Consider the following 21648-nt stretch of genomic DNA (forward strand, 5'->3'; position numbering starts at 1 on the left):
GAGGTGCATCATAAAGCAAGAAAAGGATGTGGGCTGGAGAGCAGTTCATTCCAATAAACAAAGGTGGGTCGGGGATGATGGAGACAGAAGATAGCAGAAGCAGAATGCTGGCTAGTCTAAAATCCTGGTAAGCTGGGGCTCCAGATTTCAGGCAGTGACACTGAGACTTTAGTCTCCAGGGTAAAGAGTTCCACCATCAGCACAGTTCATTTCCTTGTTTTAGGGGTAGGGTCCAGATCTGGGATTTCACTGTCAATGCAGCATGATGAAGCAGAGGCCAGCAGCCTCAGGGTCAAGCAGGTCTCTTCTTGTGCTGTCTCTGTTAACCTGTAACTATGGCCAATCATGTCATCTCTCTGACCTTAGCGTGTTTCTCTATGACAGTCAGATACACAGCACTGGCTGCTTTGCATTAGTGAAGCCAGGCATTACCGAGATGATTTGGTAGCAATATTTAACTAAAAGAAGGGAAGACTCAGGTGAAGGATAGATTAGAGAGAGTAGATAATTGCTATTACTGTCAGGAGACTAGAGGGGTAGTTTAGGTAGGAGGACTACAAGATATCAAGGCTAGAACAAGGTTGGTTGCAATGGGAGTGGGAAGTAGGGGTTGGATTCAAGAAATATTTGGAAGGTAAAATTGGCAAAATGTGTCAAATGCTGTGATATGAGAAATAAGGGGGAGAGAGGAGATAATTTTAACTACAAGGTTGGTTGAGATGGGTGGTAGGACTGTCCATGGAGCAAGGGAAATCAGGAGGAGAAACAGGTTTTGCAAGGATGAGGATGATTTCAATTTTAAACATACTAGATTTGAGTTGTCCATAGAAAACTCAGGAGGACATATCTAGCAGGCAGTTGAGGAAAAAAAGTGGTAGAGAATGATTTCCAGTCACCTACATGGAGGTGATAGTCAAAGCATGGGAGTGAGTGAGGCTTCCAAAGTTGAGAAGAGAAGAGGAGAAAAGGAAAAGAGGAGAAGAGAAGGAGAAGGCCTTGGACAGCACCTTGAGGAACCCTCATGGTATGGGGTAGGTGGAGGAAACCACCAAAGGAAAGGAAGAGGAGCCATGATGGTGTAGAGTTGTGAAAGAGAAAGGGTGGAGAACTCATCAAAAAGATGTAGCAGCAGGTATGGATGGGCCATTATGGCTGTGCCTCAGGGCTGGTCCAGTGAACTGACCTGTTCATGCAGCCTGGCACAATCTGAGAGTAAATCTGTTCCAGTTTGGGACATTTAGAAGTCTACAATTCTCAATGCTAAGTAGTTCACAGGGTGCAAAGCAGCTGCGATGAATGCACATTGACATCAGCCTTCGGAACTAGATAAGTAAACTGTCTGAGAAAGAAATGAACCACAATCATGTTATGATAATATAAATCAGGTATGGTGATGAATTGGTAATCATTACTTAGCAAATTAGGACTTTCTTGGAGAAAAGAATGCCTCCTCACCAGTCTAATGAATAATATTGCACTTGGACTAATAGAGTTGTAAGTTAATTACATAGCACACAGCTGATTTAGTTTCATTTACCTAAGGAGCCGTTCTGATCCCTGGCGCAGATTAATTATGTCTTCAGGAATACTCTCTTAGTCCCTATTTTCACTCAGCGCATCTGAGTGGGTGCTGTGCTCCCAGGTTTGCTGGGTCTGCTCGTCTTATTTTCAGATTCCCCTAATTTCCTTCAAGGTTCAGCTTAAGTGTTTTCCTCCTACATAATGCCTTTTTCTATCTCCCTCTGCCCCCAGCTACTCATGCCCATAACCTTCCTAAAATAGTTCATATTTAATTTGCATATATTTTATGTTTATTTGCATCCATGTTGTTTTTCCAGAAAGAAAGTAATGCCCTTGAGTGTAGGGCCCATTTCATTTTTGTCTGTTTAACCTCAATACCTTAGCAGTTGTTCTCATTAATTAATGGCTGCCATGTTTACTGAGGTTCATCATGACACAGAGACCCTGACAATGAAACAAGTATACTGAACATGGACAGACTAGAGGATGGGCTTCGTGACTAGTCAAATCATGGGATTCCCAGGAACTTAAATAATAGTTATATTCCCCTTTCCTTGCCTGGCATGGAATTCCAGCCACACCAGGTTGGCATCTAGCCTCTTTTGGAAGACTCCATTGAAGGAGGGGCTGCATTTCCTAATATCTTTTAGTGACATTGACAATCCTTCACTTAACACTTTGACACATATTATTTCCTATTTTCAATGACCAACTTCCTAAAAGTATGCAAACACATTTAAAAAGTCATGTGTGTTTTTCCAGATGTCCAGAAAGTAAAAGGTCTTCAGCTCCCAAACATCTGCTTTTGTTTTATCTTGTAAAGAATATTTTGAATGACTGCTTCTTCCTTTATCATTAGAGTGATAGGTCCTGTGATCAGATGTGAGCAAGAGAAGTGGCAAGCAAGACTGCTGAAATGACTCAAATATCAAAAGGAAACGGAAAAAATAATTCCCCTCCATGCATCCCACTCACTATTTATGTAAGCTTAATACAGTTAGATAAGAAACCCGATTAAAATATAATTGTTAATAATTAGGTTTGCAAAACCCCAGAAATGATTCAAAGTGGAATTATTTCTTATTAAAATGAGTATGATTTTATTCCATTCACTTCATTCCTCAAACAAATCCCATCTTGTAGAATGCTCCTGGTTGGATACCCCATTCTGACTTTCTCAAAGCCAGGACAATCTGATTAACAACTGAAACCTGCTGTTGTCTTTCACAAGTGACAGGCTGATCCATAAGACTAACTTGTGAAAATTAAATTAAATTTAAAAAGAGCTATCTAGTGAGGGGAAAATAAGCCAGACAGGGGAAAGACAACAGCAATATCACCTAGTTCAGCTGCCAATTGAGAATACAATCAGCTTTTACAATAGTTAAATATGTCTAGAGAGAAATATGATTTGGGTTTGTTGTATGACTCAGTCCTCTTGAGAGGGTCTTTCTCTTTGGTGGAGGATATAGGGAAAGGAACCAACTCAGAGGATCCCTAATTGAAAAAAAAAAAGGTAAAGATGTCTATTTTTTTATCCAATGAATACAGATTTTTTTTCCCCTAATAAGGACAATGAATTCCTGCTAGAATATGTTCCCCAAGTAACTGCAAAAGAAAACAATTGGGTCATTCCTATAGTGGAGGGTGGGCCATAAAACCCCACTTCCTGTTAGCCTGTATCTGAAGTCAGTAATCTTTCCCTGGCAGAATACTTGGCATGTAGGAGTGAGCATTTCCCTGGGGGTTAATGACCTCTTCCAGGGAGCAAGTGCCTTGCTTCACAGTTAGCTTGTAACATCAAGGATGACAGATGCTTCCCTTTCCAGAAGAACCTTTCACTCAGGCACTGGGTTAATATCATTCTGTGTGTCCCTTTGTCAGGAGACAAGAAGGGTCCCAATGGGCAAATGCAGTTTTCAAGCCTGGACATTTTCCGCTCTGGGGCTATGATGCTACTTTAGTGTTTGGTTATTCAAGTGAAGGTTCCAAGGCTTCATTTAGATGCACAGTTTGTGTTGAGGAGGCTGGGATGTCTCTAGGTGTTGCATTATATAAAATCAGCAGCGAGGCTCAACTTACTCAGCATAATTTCTAGAACACTGTCACCATCTGGTCAAGATAAATTTAGATCGAAGGAATAAGACAGGTGGGAGAATTTAAAAATACATAGCACAAAGAGCTCAAGGGCTGGAATTGCCTGATCAAATAGGGGAGAGCAAGATGGCGGATGTGGATGACTTTGATCTCTGCCTGGGTTCGACCCTATTGACTGGAGGCCACGGCAAATCTCTACTTTTAGAGGAAGCCTAGCATTAAAATTTGACTGGACCGCCTCTTCCCTTTGGTAGTATTCTTCAGGAAAGAATCTGAGTGTTGTCGTACAAGAGAAAACTGGCTATCAAGGTGAGGTGGAGAGCAATCCAGAGCCATAGCTGACAATTTATGGTGGCCAGAATGAAGGAGTCGTATTTTTTCCCTGAACTGGCAGAGTAACAGGCTTTTAGTGACTGACTAGTGCTGAAGCATATTAAATCATGACCATGCAAATCTCTCCTTGATAGTGCACTTGGATCATAATCTATATGACAGCATAAAGGTCCACTTGTCTTTGTCAGCGCGCCTGCTGACACCGTGCTGATCATTTCCCGGGGAGCCCCACTGCAGCCCAACGGACTCCCCATTCATTAGAGGCTTCAGCACAAATCAGGCCTGCTTTGCCACTTTGGCTTCCATGTACTCCACAGTGTGCGATGCTAATTTGATTCTGGATCCATCTTCCGCAAGCTGGGGGACATTTCCAGAAGCATTTGAAATTCTCCTGGCTTTACTAACGTATGCTCACGGTGCTGACTTCTCTACTGAAGAGTGTCCAAATTGGAACTTACTGGGATGATTAACAGCTGCTACAAAATCAGTCCTCCATGTAGGGAAAACAGAAGCAGCCTGACATGAGTACTTGGATGTCTCGCAGGAGCACCGTTTTGCTAGAAGCAGATATCTATTGATGCGAACAAGTCCAGTCTCATTTGTAGGGGTATGGCCATAGGCACAGGAGCTGTGCTGTCCAGGACAATGGCTCAGGCAAGAGTGACTGTTCTTTAACAGATACCTTAGTCAATACACTCACTTCATAGGAAGGGAGTTCATTGCTACTGGCAACAAGAAATGGGTTTGCTGATTTTTTAAAAAAAACTGATTACAACATTTATTATATTTGAAACCATGTCATGACCTTCCAGGTGTTGCAATCTGTCGCCAACTCAGTCTGATCACTTTTTCCTATGGAAATTCAAACTGAAGGAGAATACAAATGTTCGTAGACTTGCTTTATCATGCCCCGCTACGCTAACTGAGAACTGGGAGGTAGTTGGGATCATGGGCTCCACAGAGGCCCTCCTGGCAGTAATTGTAGAGCTAAAGACTCTTTAAAATATTTTATTCTCTATTAGCATCAGAATGAATGCAACACTTCTTTCTAGAGGAATAAATTCATTGCTTGCTGTGTAAAAGGCCAATCAACACACACACACCCCCCCACCACCAGGGCAAGTCCATCAGCCTCTCATGCCTGTGTTCTTGTGTTTGCCCAAAGTGCCCTTGGCATTCAAAGCCACTCAATGATTCCCAGTGGACAGTTGATGAAGGTAGTATATTATGGGATTTTTGGACTTTCTACAGTGGATAGTCATTATCAATAGATGCCTTTTTTAGACTTTCACCTTGGAAACACCAGTTTCCTGCATTAACACACCTATTGTTTACCCTTCAGATAAGGGGCATAGGTAGGTCTGACAGTTGAAATATGTTCCAGTGTTCTGGAAGTAAGGACAAAATATTCTTTAATTGAATAAATATTGAGAGGCAGAGTGATGTAGTAGACAGTGCCAGATGAAGTCAGGAAGACCTAGTTCAAAGCTCAAATCATATTTGCTACACTAGCTATGTGACCCTAGCTTGGTCATGTCACTCCTCCAGGTCTCAGTTTCTGGATTTGTACAATGAAAGGTTAGATGCAAGGCCATCTTCCCTTCTAGCAATGAATCCACAAGTACTTGATTCTACAGTCTGACCCAGTGACTGAGAAACTCCTAAAAAATAGGTACTGTGCTGGGCTCTGGGAAGGCAGTGACAGAAAACAAAAGGAAAATGACTTACAATTCCCTCCCTGTCCAAATAATCCCAACATCCACCCCCACCCCATCCACACACACCCCCCCACACACACGGAGAAAACAAAACACAGTACCATGGGAAGTGTCCACAAACCCAGAGGGAAAGGGTCTTTAGGCAGAGCAACCACCACTAGTCCTTTTTGGATGCAGACCCTTTCTTTTTTCAATTCAATTCATTTTGACATAAGGAAGAGGAGACATAATAGCTTAGAGGAGAGAGTAGTCCTGGCCCTGCAGTCATGGAGATGTAACCATTTTGAGCTCGGCAAGGATGGAGACTGTCTTTTGACTTTTTTTGCATGCCCAGTGTCTAGCAAAGTGACTGGCATGTAGTAGGTATTTAATAAATGCACATTGAGTATCTGACTGACCAGGGTTTGGGGTTCAAATAGCATTTCTCAGTCTGACTCGTGTCAGATTGGCAGATCCTTTGCTCTCGCTGTATGGAGTCCACTTCTTTTCACCTTTCAACTAAGATCATGTAGTTTTGTTCTTAAATTTGTGAAAGAAGCGGGATTTCTCACACCGGAATTTCTTCGCAGTGATGAAGAGGCAGACCTTTCAGCTTTTTAATTGGGCAAAGAGCTAGGAAACACCCACTGAGGGTAGGGCAAGGTGCTCAGAACTACGTATATGGCAATAATAATAATAAATAGCAAAGCTCTATTGAATTTTATTGTTTGGAATGTAGATCAATGTTAACCTGTCTTAACGAAAATGAAATGTACGATTTTATAATATATAATTAGGTTTTATAACCTGCTATGTTTTAGACCATAGAAATACAATAGGAATCCTTTACACCTCCAAAGGATGGGAGACAGGTGCTGTTACCGTTCTCATTTTACAGGGAAGGATCCCAAGCCAGAGAGAAGGGTCCACAGCTAACATTTTTCTGAAGAAGGTAAAGATTCATGTTTCCTAACACCAAGGCTGGTGTTTGATTAGTTACATTTATCTGCAAAATGACACAAGTAAGCTTACCATCAAGTCAGAAACAGGACATACCTGAAGAAAATTAAAATACAAGGGGCAGCTGGGTGGCACAGTGAGTAGAGCACCGGCCCTGGAGTCAGGAGTACCTGAGTTCAAATCCACCCTCAGATGCTTGACACACTTACTAGCTGTGTGACCTTGGGCAAGTCACTTAACCCCAATTGACCTGCCTTCCCCCCTCCAAAAAAAAAAAAAAGAAAATTAAAATATAAAATAGAAATTAGAAGGATTCTTAAAGATGACCTGGCCAAATGGAGAATGATGGCCTCAGTCAGGAAGATCCAAATTCTTAAACCATTTTCAAAATTTATTAGTTGTGTGGCAGACTCAGTATCCTTTTCTGTAAAATGGGGATAATAACAGAAATAACTATCTCGAAGGGTTATTATAAGGTTCTCAAGAGATGAAGTACATAAAGTGATGTGTAAATCATAAAGTACTCTAGAAATATCAGCTATCTTTAGGAAAAGTCAAAACACAACCAATGGGAGATTGGGAAGGGAGAAAGCCACTCAACTTCGTGGAGTCCAGTAAGGATCAAGGTGGGCTTTAGGACATGTTGAGGAAGAGAAGCATTTCAGAAGTTAATGAAGAGAAAAAAATGTGTCCCAAGGTGTGTTGGTAAACAAAATGGGCTCTTAGCACTCAGTTCAACCAAGTGCCCTTGAAGAGTTTGGCTTTTGTTTCCTTGATTAGATTGAGAGTCCTTGGTGACCTCCTTGCCTCAGGGGAGGGCCTAGTTTACACACGGGTTCGAGTGGCATGTTTGGGACATCAGAGGCTTTTAAACCACGTGGGTTTAAGTCGCCTCTTTGTAATGATTTTAGGTCACGTGGGTGAGTTGCATGCCTGACTCACCCCTGACCCTGAAAAAGACATAAAACCAGGGGTTGGCTTTCTTTTTTTCGGAGCTCTTACCCATAGCCATGGTGGTGTGTGTGACTCTGGGCCAGCCCTTGTTATGAGCTCCTGGGCTGAACTTAGATGTTGGTAACTATGAAATGTATTTGGCCTGTCTGTCAATGTTTGTACTTTGTTTGTAATTTGCGCCGAAGTTCAGGGTGCTGAACTTTTTTCCCCTGAACTAAGTGAGTGGTATTTGTATGCCGAATTAAAGTAAACTTGTCAACCCCTTAACGTTGCTTTCCTTAGTAAAGCAGATCAAAAGAACCTGGGCTTTGGCAGCATGCTTATTGTTGGGTTTGTGTTGGTCTTTCACCCCCACAACAGCTGCTAGCCAGATTGCTGAAACACAAGAAGTGAGGACAAACCATGGAAAAGCATAAATGGAAGGGAGGAGAGGGCAGAAGTGGGAAGTAGCTGCTAGTATTGTCTGGTCCCAATCTAATCCAACTCAGCAACAGCTAGGAACAAGCTCCAATGGGTCCTGCTTACCTCCACGATCAAATCTAAAACCCTCTGTTAACAGCTTAAACTCATTTGCAACCTCATCCCTTGCCATCTAGTCCTTTTTATAATATATTTGTGTTCCCTACTCACTACTGTGGAAGATAGTGAGTGCCCTCTCCCACTACCACCACCACCACACACACACACACACACACACACACACACACACACACACACACTCCCCAAAGCCTTTAAGCAATTGCTTGATGGCCATTATTAGGAGATGTTGTAGAGAGGGTTCTTGATACGGAACTGGTTGGACTTGCTGAACTGTTAAGCCCTACCATCCCTGCTCACCCTGGAACATCCTTCTGCAAGGTCCATCCCCCCCCCTCCTATTGGTGGATTCTTCTTGGAGCCTCTATTTTGTGGAGTGGGACAGGCCAGCCTGCCAGGACTCCATCCCAGCCCTGCTCTTGACTTTCTGTACTTCCAATACCAGGCACTTCCCTCTGTTCCCCAGTTCTAACTCCTACCACTGCTTTTCCAGCTCCCTTTTGTGTGTTGTCTTTACCCATCAGAATGTAAGCTCCTTGAGGCCAGGCGCTATCTGTTTTTTTTTTTTTCCCTTCAATTCATATCCCGAACACCTAGCACAGCACCGGGCACACAGCAAATGATTAATAAACTCTCTCCTTCATTTCCTTTCCCCTTCCAATTTCTTCCTTCCTGGAACTTACTTAGTATGTCATATTTTAATCACATAATTGATTTCTAATATATATTTTTACTGTTAAGTAAATAAATGAAATGTATTCATCCAGACACATTAGGGTTGGCTGCTGCTGTTACATTTTAGAAATTCATTGTTTTGGGAAGAATTCTAGGCTATGAATAATGTTTTATTCCAGTGAGGAAAAAGATTGGAGATGGCATGGTGAAGGGAGATTAGGATAATTTTCAAAGCTCTTTCTACTTTAGTTACGTGAAATATCCTGTTACAATAATTAGCTGATTTTTTTAAGCCAATAAGAAATGCAATGGTCCCTCAGGTCCATTGGTTCCCTCCTCTTCTGCTTTCAAGCATTTGTATTAGACAAAAATGTTAGCAGTAAAATCACAATAGCTCTGAGCCCCCGAAAGAAAAATTATGAACAATTAGTTTCAGCTCTCTAAGTTTACATTTATATCTGTCTCTAACTAGCTGCTAACCACTTTGTAGTTGAGGTAAAGTTCATCTTATCAGAAGTATTGGAACAATAAAAGCATGGGAAAAAAAAGAACAGAAATGTTCTTGGAATTTCCCTACTTTCAGTGGAGTGGCTCCAGCTGGTGGCACCAGCCCAGTCTTGTACCTCAAGACTCCAGAAAGGTTGATTCTGGCTCGAACATACTTCTCTGCCATACCTCACTCCTACCTCTCTTTTTGGTGACCCTTGTGGGCTGCCAATTCACTCCCACTTCTGGACATCCCCACTTCCTTTTCTCCACTCTCAGACCTCCTAAAATCCCTTGATCTCAAAACTCTATCTCAGTCTCCCACTGGTCTGATACTTTATTAAATGCCCTCAAAGAATGACTAAATTCCCTCAGCCAATGCTAAGAGTTCAGCCAAGGACTTTTCACCCTTGATCCCAAGTCATCCATCTGACTGAGTCTTGTTCTCATCTTATAAAACTATCATTTAAGTAGGGTAAGATGGCCTGATAGATTTGCTCAATGAACATCCTAACCACACATTGTGGGGTGGGGGGAGAGGCAAGAAAGAAGAATGGTTTTGATATTAGACATTAGAAACACTGTCCACATTCAATTTTGAAATGCCTCAAACTGAAGGGGTATGCTACTATCCATAAAGATGTGGACAATTATCTGAACAGAGAAAATGAAAGAGAGTAGAAAGCAGGAGTGAGCACAAGAGAACCAGCAGGTCATATAAGGATTCAGGGACACACATTCCTTTTGCAAGGATGGGGTAGGAGGAAGGTCCATAGTTCTGGACTATTGCACAAATATCAGATTTTTTAATGCATTCATCAGTTTTCCTACTTTTTTCTCTTTTCCCCTCTTTTTTTTTCCTTTTAATTCTTTGCTATGTAAGAGAGTGGTTCTCAAAGTGTGGTCTAAGGACCCCTGGCTATCTCCAAGGAAGGTAAGTAAAATCAAAACTTATTTTCATAATAATACTAAGACATTTTAATATCTAATACTGTAACTATAGAAAGATATAACACACATGAAGAACAGCTCTTTGTAGGGGAAGGGGCTGAATAATTTTTAAAGAGTATATAAAGGGGGGCAGCTAGGTGGTGCAATCAGTAGAGCACCGGCCCTGGAGTCAGGAGGACCTGAGTTCAAATCCGACCTCAGACACTTGACACATGGACTAGCTGTGTGACCTTGGGCAAGTCACTTAACCCCAATTGCCCTGCCAAAAAAAAAAGAGTATATAAAGAGGTTCTGGTGGGGGTGGGGCATCATTCTGGGAGAAGGCAACATGTGGGATGCGAAGGGAAATCTAGGCAATGTAAGTACAAGAGATAGAAAAACAATTTTAGGAAAGACTGGGGGATTTCAGACTTATTTGTGGACAATCTGTAGTACGTGGGAGGCAGAGGAGGTTAGCTTAGCAAGTGATCAAATTTTTAAGGAGGGGTTAAGTAACTTAAAATAGTATTACTTTTAAATAGTCCTTTATTAATTAGACCATTGCAGAAGTGCCTATACAAGGTGTTAATTACTTTGATTAATTAATGGATTTGTGATATGATCTATACGATTACTCCCTCCAAAACCTCAAATCTCAATCCAGCTATGTCTGTTTGTACTGTGTGACTCTTGTTTATGTCATCCCAGAAGTCTACTTTGGGGGTTCACCACACATCCCAGAAGATCTTCTTATGGATCTTTAGGAATTTTCTGTATAGCAATGCATCCTGAAAACTGGCATGTGCTGATATGATCTTGAAATGGAAACCACTGAAGGCAGGTGGATATTGATAATGATGACATACATAATAAAAACAGGCGTGTTTAAAATAGCATAATGACCAAATTGGAAGAAGAAATGGCAAACAGCTCCAGGATCTTTGTCAAGAAAACACCATGATTGAATGACAAAAATATACCAAATAACATCCTAAATGGTACTCAGATGTAAAAGTTCACACCATGCTATATAAATGCTAGCTATTATTAACCCCTTCAAAAAAGAAGTGAATATATATATATATATATATATATATATATATATATATCAGTATGTGCAAAATCCTTAACCAAACAAGGGATTAAAAACAAACAACAAAAAGAAAACAAAACAGAAATAACAAAAAATGAAACCCAGCTCTAGGAGAGAAGGAGCTGTTGAAATTTCTTTTTTGTGTTTCCAGCATCTTGCAAAGTACAGAGGGGGAAGAACTATGATTTCCTTGGTATAGAGAACTCCAGGCTGAGAAAACATCCAAGGAAGGTCTACCAGAATCTTCTAAATTGGCCCAGACCACTGAGAGGTTAGATGATTTCCCAAGGTTTTAAATCAAGGTTTTATCAGGGGAAGACCCTGAAATTACATATTCCTGGCTCCAAGGCAGACCCTCTGGCCACCCTATCACACAATGTCTCACCTGATATAGATAACTGCTAAACATTTGTTAATTGATTCATCAAAAGAGATAAACTATTTAATTTCAATAACAAAACTGTTACATGAACAAAGTCAATACACATTTGATAAAAAAGAAAGCTATTGAGTGGGAAAAAGTGCTTGCAACAAGTATCTCAGAAAAAGTATCTGATATTCAAGATGAATAGGCAATTAACAGAAATACATCAAACCAAGACCTCCCTTTCCCCTTTCTCCCTCCCCTCCAGAGCCATTGCAGAGGCTGAGCAGCAGGAAGACCCACAACCTAAAGTGCCTTCCTTCCCTTCACTTCACTTTCTCCCCTGATCTCCAGTTAGCCCAGATATCATGAGGTGAGAGAGCAACATATCTGGTCACACCACTCAGATAAGGTGGAAGTCACTGAATCTAATCCTTCTGGTGTGATGGAAGATACCCAGGCCTTGACACTGTATCCTAACATTTGTCAGGCCTCTGCCCAGCTTCTGTGCCCCATAGTGCCCCAGGGCACTCTTACCTAGCCTGCTGACAAGCCCTAAGGATCCCTGGGCCTGGCCATTTGCTCTGTCACTCACCTTTTTAGGATTTCCAGGCATTTACATCTGCTCTTCAGCTGAATTCTCACTTACAGATATATCCCAAATTAAAGTGCGAGCTCCCAGAGAGCAGGAGCTGTTTCCCTTTTTCTAAATATATCTCCACTTAATGCAGTGTTTGGAACACAATAAGCATTCAATAAATGCATTTCCATTCATTCATTCATTCATTCCCTGAAGGATAAGTGGTCAAAATCTATGTATAAACAGTTCTCAAAAGAATTATGAACTCTTAACAAAGGCATGAATCAACATCCCCAAACACTAATAGTTGGAGAACAATAAAAGCAATAGTACTGGAGAAGATGACAAAAAATGGAAATAGTCGATGTTGGAGGGGCTTTGGGAAGATAGACAAAAATGTAGACTCCCAAGGGAGCCAGGGATTTTGGAAAGCACGTTAGAATTTAGGAACGAAAAAGTTTCTTTTCTTATAAGACACTACTCAACATTTACCTCAAGAAGGAATATATTTGAAGATATTCACAGTAGTCGTTTGTGTTTCTGTTAGCAAAGAAATGGGATCCAAGTAGGTGCTTGTCAATGAGGGAATGGCTAAACAAATTGTGGTAGATGATGACGACAGACCAAGAGAAATATGGGAAGACATGAAATCTGATGCCAAGTTCGATAAGTAGAACCAAAACGGATACACCAAGATCCCAAGAATACAAACAGAAGGAATACCATCCCAAACATGAAACAAGCACTGTATAATCATACTGATAAGCTTGACTCCAGAGAAGGGAAAAGTATTTTCTTCTTTTCATTGGAGAGATGGGAGTAGGCGAGGGGCATGGCTGGGGAATGTTGCCCACACTATCGTGAGAAGTCATGTGCCAATAGGTTTTGCTGCCAGCTTCCTACTTTTTCTTAGAAAACAATCTGGGCCAATGTGGGAAGAATTGACTTGCATAGAGTCTAGTGGCCAGTAAGAGTTATGGACTGGAACTAAAGTCATCCTAACTATTCATTTGGTCTACACCCTTTCATAGAGCTTAAGGGCCCAATTTAAATTAATCTTCCTTCTTTCCCCTCCATGCCTTCTCCTTCCTTCCTTCGCACGCCCGGCACAGGGCTTGCACACACGTGATAAGGTTTAAATCCTAACAATAAGGCTGACCCTCTATATTACACTACATTGTGTCACATTGAAGATGAAGAGAGAAAGAGAAAGAAGAGATGGAAACAGACATTGTGCTAGATACTAGACTACAATTAAGGCAAATGCAATGTGGATAAAACTATTATTTTTTGCATCCATAAATCAGTTTATTATAAATATTTTACACACACACACACACACACACACACACATACCTGCCTCTTGGCAGCTGGGTAGTACAATGAATAATATATTGAGTCTGAAGTTAAGAAGACCTAAGTTCAAAACTGACCTCACACAGTTACTAGCTTTGTGCCCCCAACTCTAAAATGTGGATAATAACAGCCCGTCCTCTCACAGGTTGTTGGGACTATTGAATGAGCTAATATTTGTAGAACACTTAGCACATATGTGCCTGGAACATAGTAAGTACTTAATAAATGCTCATTCCCTTCCCCTTCTCTTGCCTTTCCCAGCTCTAGCACGTCTACTGTGAAAATATTAATGTCTCTACCAATTCAGATTCATGTCCTTATCAAATCCTAATTTGATTATTTGTATGTGAGGGACCCAAAGAGAAAAAAGTAAAAAAAAAATTCATCCAGTAAAATCAACCACAGAAGGGGAAAATGACCTCATCTATAGACATGTAGTCATAATTAATGTATGTGTTTCTGTTCATTCTTATGCACATGTGTGTGAAAATTGGTTTGGTTATCATTCCTTTCAAATACAATACTCCTGGATCTCAATGTAAATTAAAACAATAAGAACCAGGTTCTGCTCTCACAAACCTGGTCTTCTATCTACTATTTGGAAATCATCCTTGAATATTCAGCCATTTCTATTCCTAAACTGTATTAGTTCAAGTGCTCAAAAAATTGTTCAATGAGCACCATTTCATCTCCTTCCTCCCCTGGGCAGTGTTGGGAGAAGAGAAAAAAAAAAAACACAATCTGAAGGGAAAGTCTTAATAGGAGTAGCTGCCAGCCATTTGACAAGATGCGGATGAAACTTGCCCTTTCCTCATCAGTAGGTTTTCCACCATTAGCAGCAGTCCTTGGGAGGGGCTCAGCACAGACAGACCACAGCCCTTAGTGAGAAGACTTACCACGCCAATCGAAAAATAGTTATTGATGATCGAGTAAGGCACTGGGTCTCCCTTTTCATCTTTATCATTTGGGGTGACCTCAAACTTCCATCGGTCCAGCATGATCTGGGAGCTGTTCTCAATGTCTCTGAGGATTTTCATCAGACTCTCCCCTTCATAGCCTAAGACAAAGAACAATGACTGCTTAGCTCAAGGAAATGGGAGAGGGATGCCAAAGGTGGGCCTGCCTTAGCTAAGTGACCACACTCAAATTTTCATGGACACCTGGAACATGCAGGCATGGGCAGAATGGTGAGAGTTGGCGGGGAGGGAGCAGAATCTCATCGATCAATACCTCTCTGACACCTGTGCTGGCCCCATCAAATAACGTCTGTGACCTTGAAAACCACAGAAAAAACATCTCTGAAGCGGTAAGAAAATTCAGGTGGGATTTAGGAAGTTCCTTCTTGTATTTTCTTCTCACTGTTAAAAATCAACAGAAACTATCCTGACAGTTTTTATAACACAAAGCCTCCGAAAAATTGGACTCTAAAAGCCATCTGCCTCTACAGATTATACTTAAACTGCTGACAAGTTATTTACAAGGGAAGGAATATAATTTAATAATTGAGCATACAGTGGGTTATAGTGGAAGGCGCCCTGGACATGGAGTCAGGGAAGTGAGGCTCCCCCTGTGGCAGCATAGGCAAGTAGACCTCCTAACCTTTCCCAGAGAGGCAGCTGAGTATGGCGGACCTGTTACCAGGAAATATCTGGGTTTGAATCCCAGCTGGCACATTGTGGCTGTTTGACTTTGGGCAAGTCATTTCTCTGCTCTCTGTCTCAGTTTTCCCACCTTCAGATTATAGGTAATATTATAATAATTCCGGTGTCTGCCTTGAATGGAGTTTTGGCTTCCCGCAGCTCCCTTTGCAGTATACGAGGAGAAGCAGAGAAGGAGAATGGTGAGAATGATTGAGTCCTGGATAGCTGACAGGGCATGATGGTCCACAGGATGAGGACAAGATCTAGTCTTGAACTGTCTCAGGCAGGGGCCGGTACCAGGAAGGCAGGACAGCATAGTCAGAAGCCAGGTGAGAGCCTAGAAAGGTACTGTTGGGTGGTAGGATTGAAGGTCTTCAAAAGTGAGGACAACAACAGCTGAGGGAGGTTGGAATATCAGATGATTGTGAACAACTGATTTCCATGGCAAAGCCTCCCCCAACCTTGAATTAGGCCAGCAGCCACCTGTGGTCTAGACAGGGGCTCAGGATGCAGACACAGGGAAGCTCTTAAGAAATGCTTGTTGACTGACTGATCTGTGAACATTCCATTTAGTCAAATGGAAGCCTCTTCAGGGCAAGAGATGTTTTATTTTTTGATCTGTATCCCCAACAAGTTGGGCAATACCTTGCACACCAATGGCTTTGTCCAGGATTCCTTTTATTCTCGGACTCCCTGCAGATTAGGTTGGCAGATGCTCAGCTAGTTACATGACTTCTCAAATCACTTGGCACAGGCAAAATGTGTCAGACATGGGATTTCAATCCTGTACTTCCTGACCCCCAAACTCAGTAGTTCATGCATGATGCCACACAATATATGCTCAGTGCATTTCACTGAGGTGCTCGGTGTTTACCTGCATGGTACTGGTGCCTTTCCTGGGGGAAGGAATACATGCTTACCCAAGAGAAACTGCAAATCAGGCTGGCTTCTCTTCACCCACCCTCCACCCCAGCATTCCCTGAGCAGAAGTCATAAGAAAGGGAATCTGCAGAAAGAGGCATTGATCTCCAGAGAGCTAATTCTGCTCCTCCATGAGGGTTTTATGGGAATAGTACTCAGGTTCCTAAGATCTTCTCAAGGGTTGACCATTTGGTCTTTAGGACTTTACACTAAAATGTCAAATTGTCATAAACTTACATGTTACTGAGAAAGAAAAATTATTATTAGTGATAATAATATCTAGCATTTATTCAGTGCTTCAAGAGTCGAAGAGCACTTTATGAATGTCATCTCATTTGATTCTCAAAGTAACTCTGTGAAGTAGGTGCTATGATCCCCATTTATAGATGAGGAAACTGAGGATGAGAAAGTTAAATGACTTGCATAGGGTCACATAGCTAGTAAGTGACTGAGGAGGGATTCAAATTCAGGTTTCCCTGAATTCAGGTCTAACACTATATCTACTGTGACAGCCAACTTCCACAAGAAGGAAAAAGAAAGTATATGACCTATCTGGTCAGTCCCTGCGACTTCATCTTTATGACAAAGACCCAGAAGTCTCCTGATACCCTTAAAGGCTAAGTGACTGTATTAATCACATGCCATCGACTAGATCTTTCCCCTAAACACACACGTGCATGGGTGCTCACAAGTACAATGTGACTGATGGCTATCCAGTCAGCTGTTTTCTATTTGCTGTTTGGTTTTTGGAATTCCAAGATGATCACAGGTTTTTTCTTAGTTTCTCTGAGACTGAGCCCAATGCTTTATAGTAATCTCTAGTTCAATTCTCAAACTTGAAATTAAAATAAGTGTATTAACCAACCTTCTGCCCAAGTTACACACTCACTTTCTACAGGTCTCATGGAGACATCCTTTTCCACATGAATTTATTAAGTTAGGATACTAAGAGCTATCCACTGTACCCACCCATGGGTGTGAGTGGCTGTTGATTGTGCTGCCTGCCTCCCACAATGACCCTTCCCCACTTGGCTCATAGCTCATGGGCAATTGCTTATTTCCTGCCCAATGCAAGTTAGGATAGTTTTTCCATAAGATGTATGGGGCTATCTTCAAGATTTGGTTGGCTCAGGGGACTAAAGCTTCAGGCTTTGGGCATTCCTTCCTGGCCCTCTGAGTACAAGACAGCAATGAAAAGATCCAGCCACTCTTTCTGATTCTTGGCTGGTAGATTCCAATGAGTAATTCAGGCTGAATCAACTCAAGGTACTCTCAGTGCCTCCCCCTTCCTCCTGCTATGGCTAAGTAAATTTTCAAACTGTTTAATAATCTTCAAATATCTCATTTTCACCAATATTTAGTCAAAACTATCAGTGGACTAGCCTGAGTCAGGCACCACTCCTAACAACTGGCATTACGGAGAACAGCACAATCATGTAGATTTTCCACATGCCACTGATGCCCATTTTCATCCCTCACACATCATATATGAGCCAATTTTAAGAGAAAAAATATTTTTTGTTCTTTGGTTGAGAAAGGGGACTAATACTCCTCATTCTGGCAGGTCACTGGCCAATGCATTTTGAATGGGAGGTTCCATGAACCTGTCTGTCCTGGGTAGCCAAACTACATAATTTCTATGTTTTTGCATTCATTTGTTGATTCATTCATTCTTTATATTTACCTCCTCCCCATCTGAGGCATCTGGCGAGGTCATTACCAGTCCCAAGAGGCAGGATCGCAACTGGAGGATGCTTGACTATATTTGCCTTCTCTGTGGAATGGGAAAGGAAACAGACAAACACACATGCACACAATTAAGTGAAACCAGGACAACATGAGCAATGCCAGCCCTGTGTGCACAGGGGAATCACACATTGGAAGTAATGGCTTTTGATGTTAATAAGTAAAAGAAAATGAAGCTCATACAAATTCGCAAGATTTACCCACATTTACTCACAAGATAAATAAACATTTCCATTATATCTCCCAACACACAGTAAGCTCCCCTATGGTAGAGACTTTTTAATGTTTTTTTAGTTGGATTTTGTACCCTTAAGACTCAAGGTCTGGCTTCATGCCTGGCACACAGTAGGCACTTAATAAATGCTTGAGCTAATATGTATTCCATTACACAAGACAAAAATATCAGGTATAAATTGTCTGGTATCTCTAAGAATCACAAAAAGAACAAGATGTAAAAAGAGCCTCCCAGATCTAACTCACTATGCCTACTTTTCCAGCAAATTATTTTTTCCACCTGTATACAGGAATGTCGCCTATTCTGTTCTTTGGACATCCTTGCTGATCATAAATTGCATCCTGCACATACATCTTTGTACCATACATTCTTGGGGAATTACATGATAGAAGAAGAGAAAAGATGGTCATGTGTGGAGAGCGAGGGATGACAGATGGGTGGTTGGCCACTCTGCTTCTAGCCTTCCACGTCAGAGAAATGAGGAAGGACTGCAGCATGTTGGGTGGGCCCCCTTTGGTGAAGTTTGGGGTGGACACAGATGAATGAGAGTAGCAAGGATGGACGGGCTGTGATCTTCATCATTTAAGGGAACTTCCCAATGTGTGAGATTGTAGATCTGTGGAGTGATTGGTGCATGGATGAAAATGTGGCCAAAGCAATTGGACCACACTTTCTTCTGTGCTACTAAATTTGTATTTTTTTCTGCTAGAGCAGTGTCTGCTGGCAGATTTCATTTTTGAGATATAGAATTAACTGAAGAAAAAATTTGGGCGCAATGTCACCTCTTTTGGTGGTGCTATATGTGGGGTGATTTTGTCTGAGTCAAGGGGACTCAAAATGAAGAGCAAGAGGAAGCCCCTTGAATTGGATGCCTTCTTACAAGATGAGCCTCCCTTTTGGGCCTCCCAGGAGCATGGGTGTCTGCTTGAAAAAGGCAGTTTTAATCAGTCTGAATCACGCCAGGGTTTGGATTTCACAACAAACCCCATGTGCTTTCAATAAAATCCTGTAGCACCTGAAGGAGGCTCTGCAGCATACATGCTCTCCTTACCTTCTAATGTGGGCTAGAACCCAGATGCGAGGACTTGGTGTTCTTCTTTCTTCATAACATCTGAATGGTAAACTTCAAGATACGAAAATCTCAATACTGTTCATAAAGTGATGCGAAAACAATGCAAAATATCTCCCTCCTCAAAGAACCTATATTTCTGAGTGTGAAGAATGATCATGTGTCCATTCAAGGTTGAGACATGTAAAGAAAGGTTCCCAGCATGCTGGGTAGACACCTTCTGTAAAACTGACTAGAGCATATGGATGATATATTTGATGGGCACCACTGAAAGGTGTATGCACATAAAGGAGTTCAAAGATCAGCCAAAGAAAATGGACCAGGCGAATCCAGAACCACCGGAAGAAAGGCAAGAGAAATGGATGCTTGGGGCTGAGCTTAAATTTAACCAATGACTATGGAGCAAGAAAAAGTTCTGATTCTTTGAGTTTTGGCTTAATAGGCTAGCCCAGCAGAGGTTTTTGTCTATTTTATTTGCTCACTTTTTCTCATTTCTTGTGGGCTCTGAGGCCCATTTCTCCGAGGGCCCTGAAGCCTCGGTGAGCTGCCCAACAGGTGCACAGTCCTGTTAGAGAGAGAGAGAGAGATGAGACACTCCTGTCCACCCCACTCCCTTTCACAAGTCAAATCAGCATATGCCTGATGTGTTTGCTTGGAGAATAGACGTCCCTTTAAAATAAGGAAAGAGTTTAAATTTGTGACATGATCACCACTCTCATTGGCTTTCACCATCAATTGGTCAGGCAAGAAGCTACTGCATGCCTGATTGTAATGATGGAAAGAGGGGACTTAATCTGAAAGCTCAGATGGGATGATGCATAGGTTGGAGCGATAAGTGACAATGAATGCTCTAAGAAAAGAAGAGAAAATGATTTGTGCAGAAATGCTGAGAAACGCAATTAGCTTCTGTTCAACACTTGAAGGATCTGTGGTTTCTTCAGTGGGCATGTTCTCTCTACCACCAAGCAATTAGAGATATTCCGCAACTTGGAAGATGGTCTTCAAGATCTACTGCAGCCCCACAATTCCGTCAGTCTGGTCGCCACACCCCTCCATCTCCCTTAAGCACATTATTTCTGTCTTCCTTACCTATGCAGTCCAAAATCCAGCCCACTGTGCCATCTCCACCACATGCCAGGACCCTGAAGTCAGGAACATCTCGGAAAAAATTTAACCTGAAAAATAGAAAGACTTTCAAATGAAAAATTCTTATTATTTTATTCATTTGTACGATCCTAGAACTGAATCTGATGAAATGTAGGCTTAACCACATGAAAGCTGAATAATATTTTCACTCCATATCACTTAGAGAATTTTTTTTTGCCCACTAGAAATGAATGGGAAATTGCTAAATACAAAACAAAAACAAGAAAAACAACCTTAGTAACCATATTATTGCAGTACTTTCTTTCTGTCGAATTTGAAATGCCAAAAAGAGAAGGGATTTAATACTGTCAGCTCTCAATTATCTGCCCTAATGGATGATGACCAGTGTTGTAGGTCTTCCTTAGCAGGAGTAGGAGCAGCAGCAGCAGCAGCAGCAGCAGCAGCAGCAGCCTAGTTAAGGGCCTTGGGTCTATGCCATATGAGAATTAGTTGAAGAAAGGGGATATTTAGCCTGGAGAAAAGAAAGTTCAGGGAAAGACATCACAGTTATCTTAAAGACCTATAGACTCTGTCTCATGGAGCCAGCACAGGGTCAACACTCAGAGCCATGGCTGGAAGTTTTTAAAGGGCAGATTTAGGCTTGATGTGTGTTTGTGGGTGTTTGGGGGAAGGGCCTCCTAAAACGCAGAGCTATTGCAAAAAGAAATGGGCTGGTCATGAATTCTTTGTCACTGGAGAAGACAGATGACCTCTTGTGGGATTATCAGAGTCAGTATTCTTGGTCTGGTCCAGATTGGGTTGGATGGCCTCTGAGGCCCATACTCATTCTAACATTCTAGGATTCTGACTAAAATCTCTGATACTTTCTCCCTTTTAAAACCACCTTAAGAGTCACAAAAGCTGTTCCTACTATAAACAAAGCTCAAACTGCCCAACATGTCACTGCTAGTGAATATGTCCATCCAGAGCTCACCCAAAGCTCATTCTTAAGCACCACCTTGCCACTTAATGGTGGATAACCAGATCTCTCCATTACTGCTCATATGTGACCTGCCTGGATCCCAATACTGTCTGGAGTAATAAGGCACAGGTGAACACTAGGGGAGGGGGGGGAGTAAATAAAGACTGTTTTTACTCTCTTCCCACCCAGAGACCAGAGAGGTAGCTTCTCTGACTGCCATCCCATATTAGTACTCCTATGGCACTTTAGCCAGAATGGGAATCCAGGTCTTCCAAAAGGAGGACTGGTGTTCTTCCCAACACATTGACTGCTGCTAACCCCAGGAAGACTTGATTTTGCTCCTAGCTCTTAAACATCTTCTACCACAATGCTACAGAAGCCCTGTT

At 41.7% G+C, this 21648-nt stretch overlaps 1 protein-coding gene across 1 annotated transcript in view; it reads right to left on the minus strand.

Moving 5' to 3' along the window:
• Nucleotides 1-21648, minus strand: part of LOC118850186 (diacylglycerol kinase beta-like) — a 230445-nt gene that overhangs the window by 157330 nt on the left and 51467 nt on the right. The window contains exons 6-8 of the mRNA XM_036759405.1: nt 20284-20369; nt 17829-17918; nt 14480-14640 (exon numbers count right to left, since the gene is read on the minus strand). Of these exons, the coding sequence (XP_036615300.1) occupies nt 14480-14640; nt 17829-17918; nt 20284-20369 (337 nt within the window). The remainder of the gene's footprint in view (nt 1-14479; nt 14641-17828; nt 17919-20283; nt 20370-21648) is intronic.

The sequence above is a fragment of the Trichosurus vulpecula genome, chromosome 5 (assembly GCF_011100635.1).
Source record: "Trichosurus vulpecula isolate mTriVul1 chromosome 5, mTriVul1.pri, whole genome shotgun sequence".
In the NCBI taxonomy this organism is placed as follows: Eukaryota; Metazoa; Chordata; class Mammalia; order Diprotodontia; family Phalangeridae; genus Trichosurus; species Trichosurus vulpecula.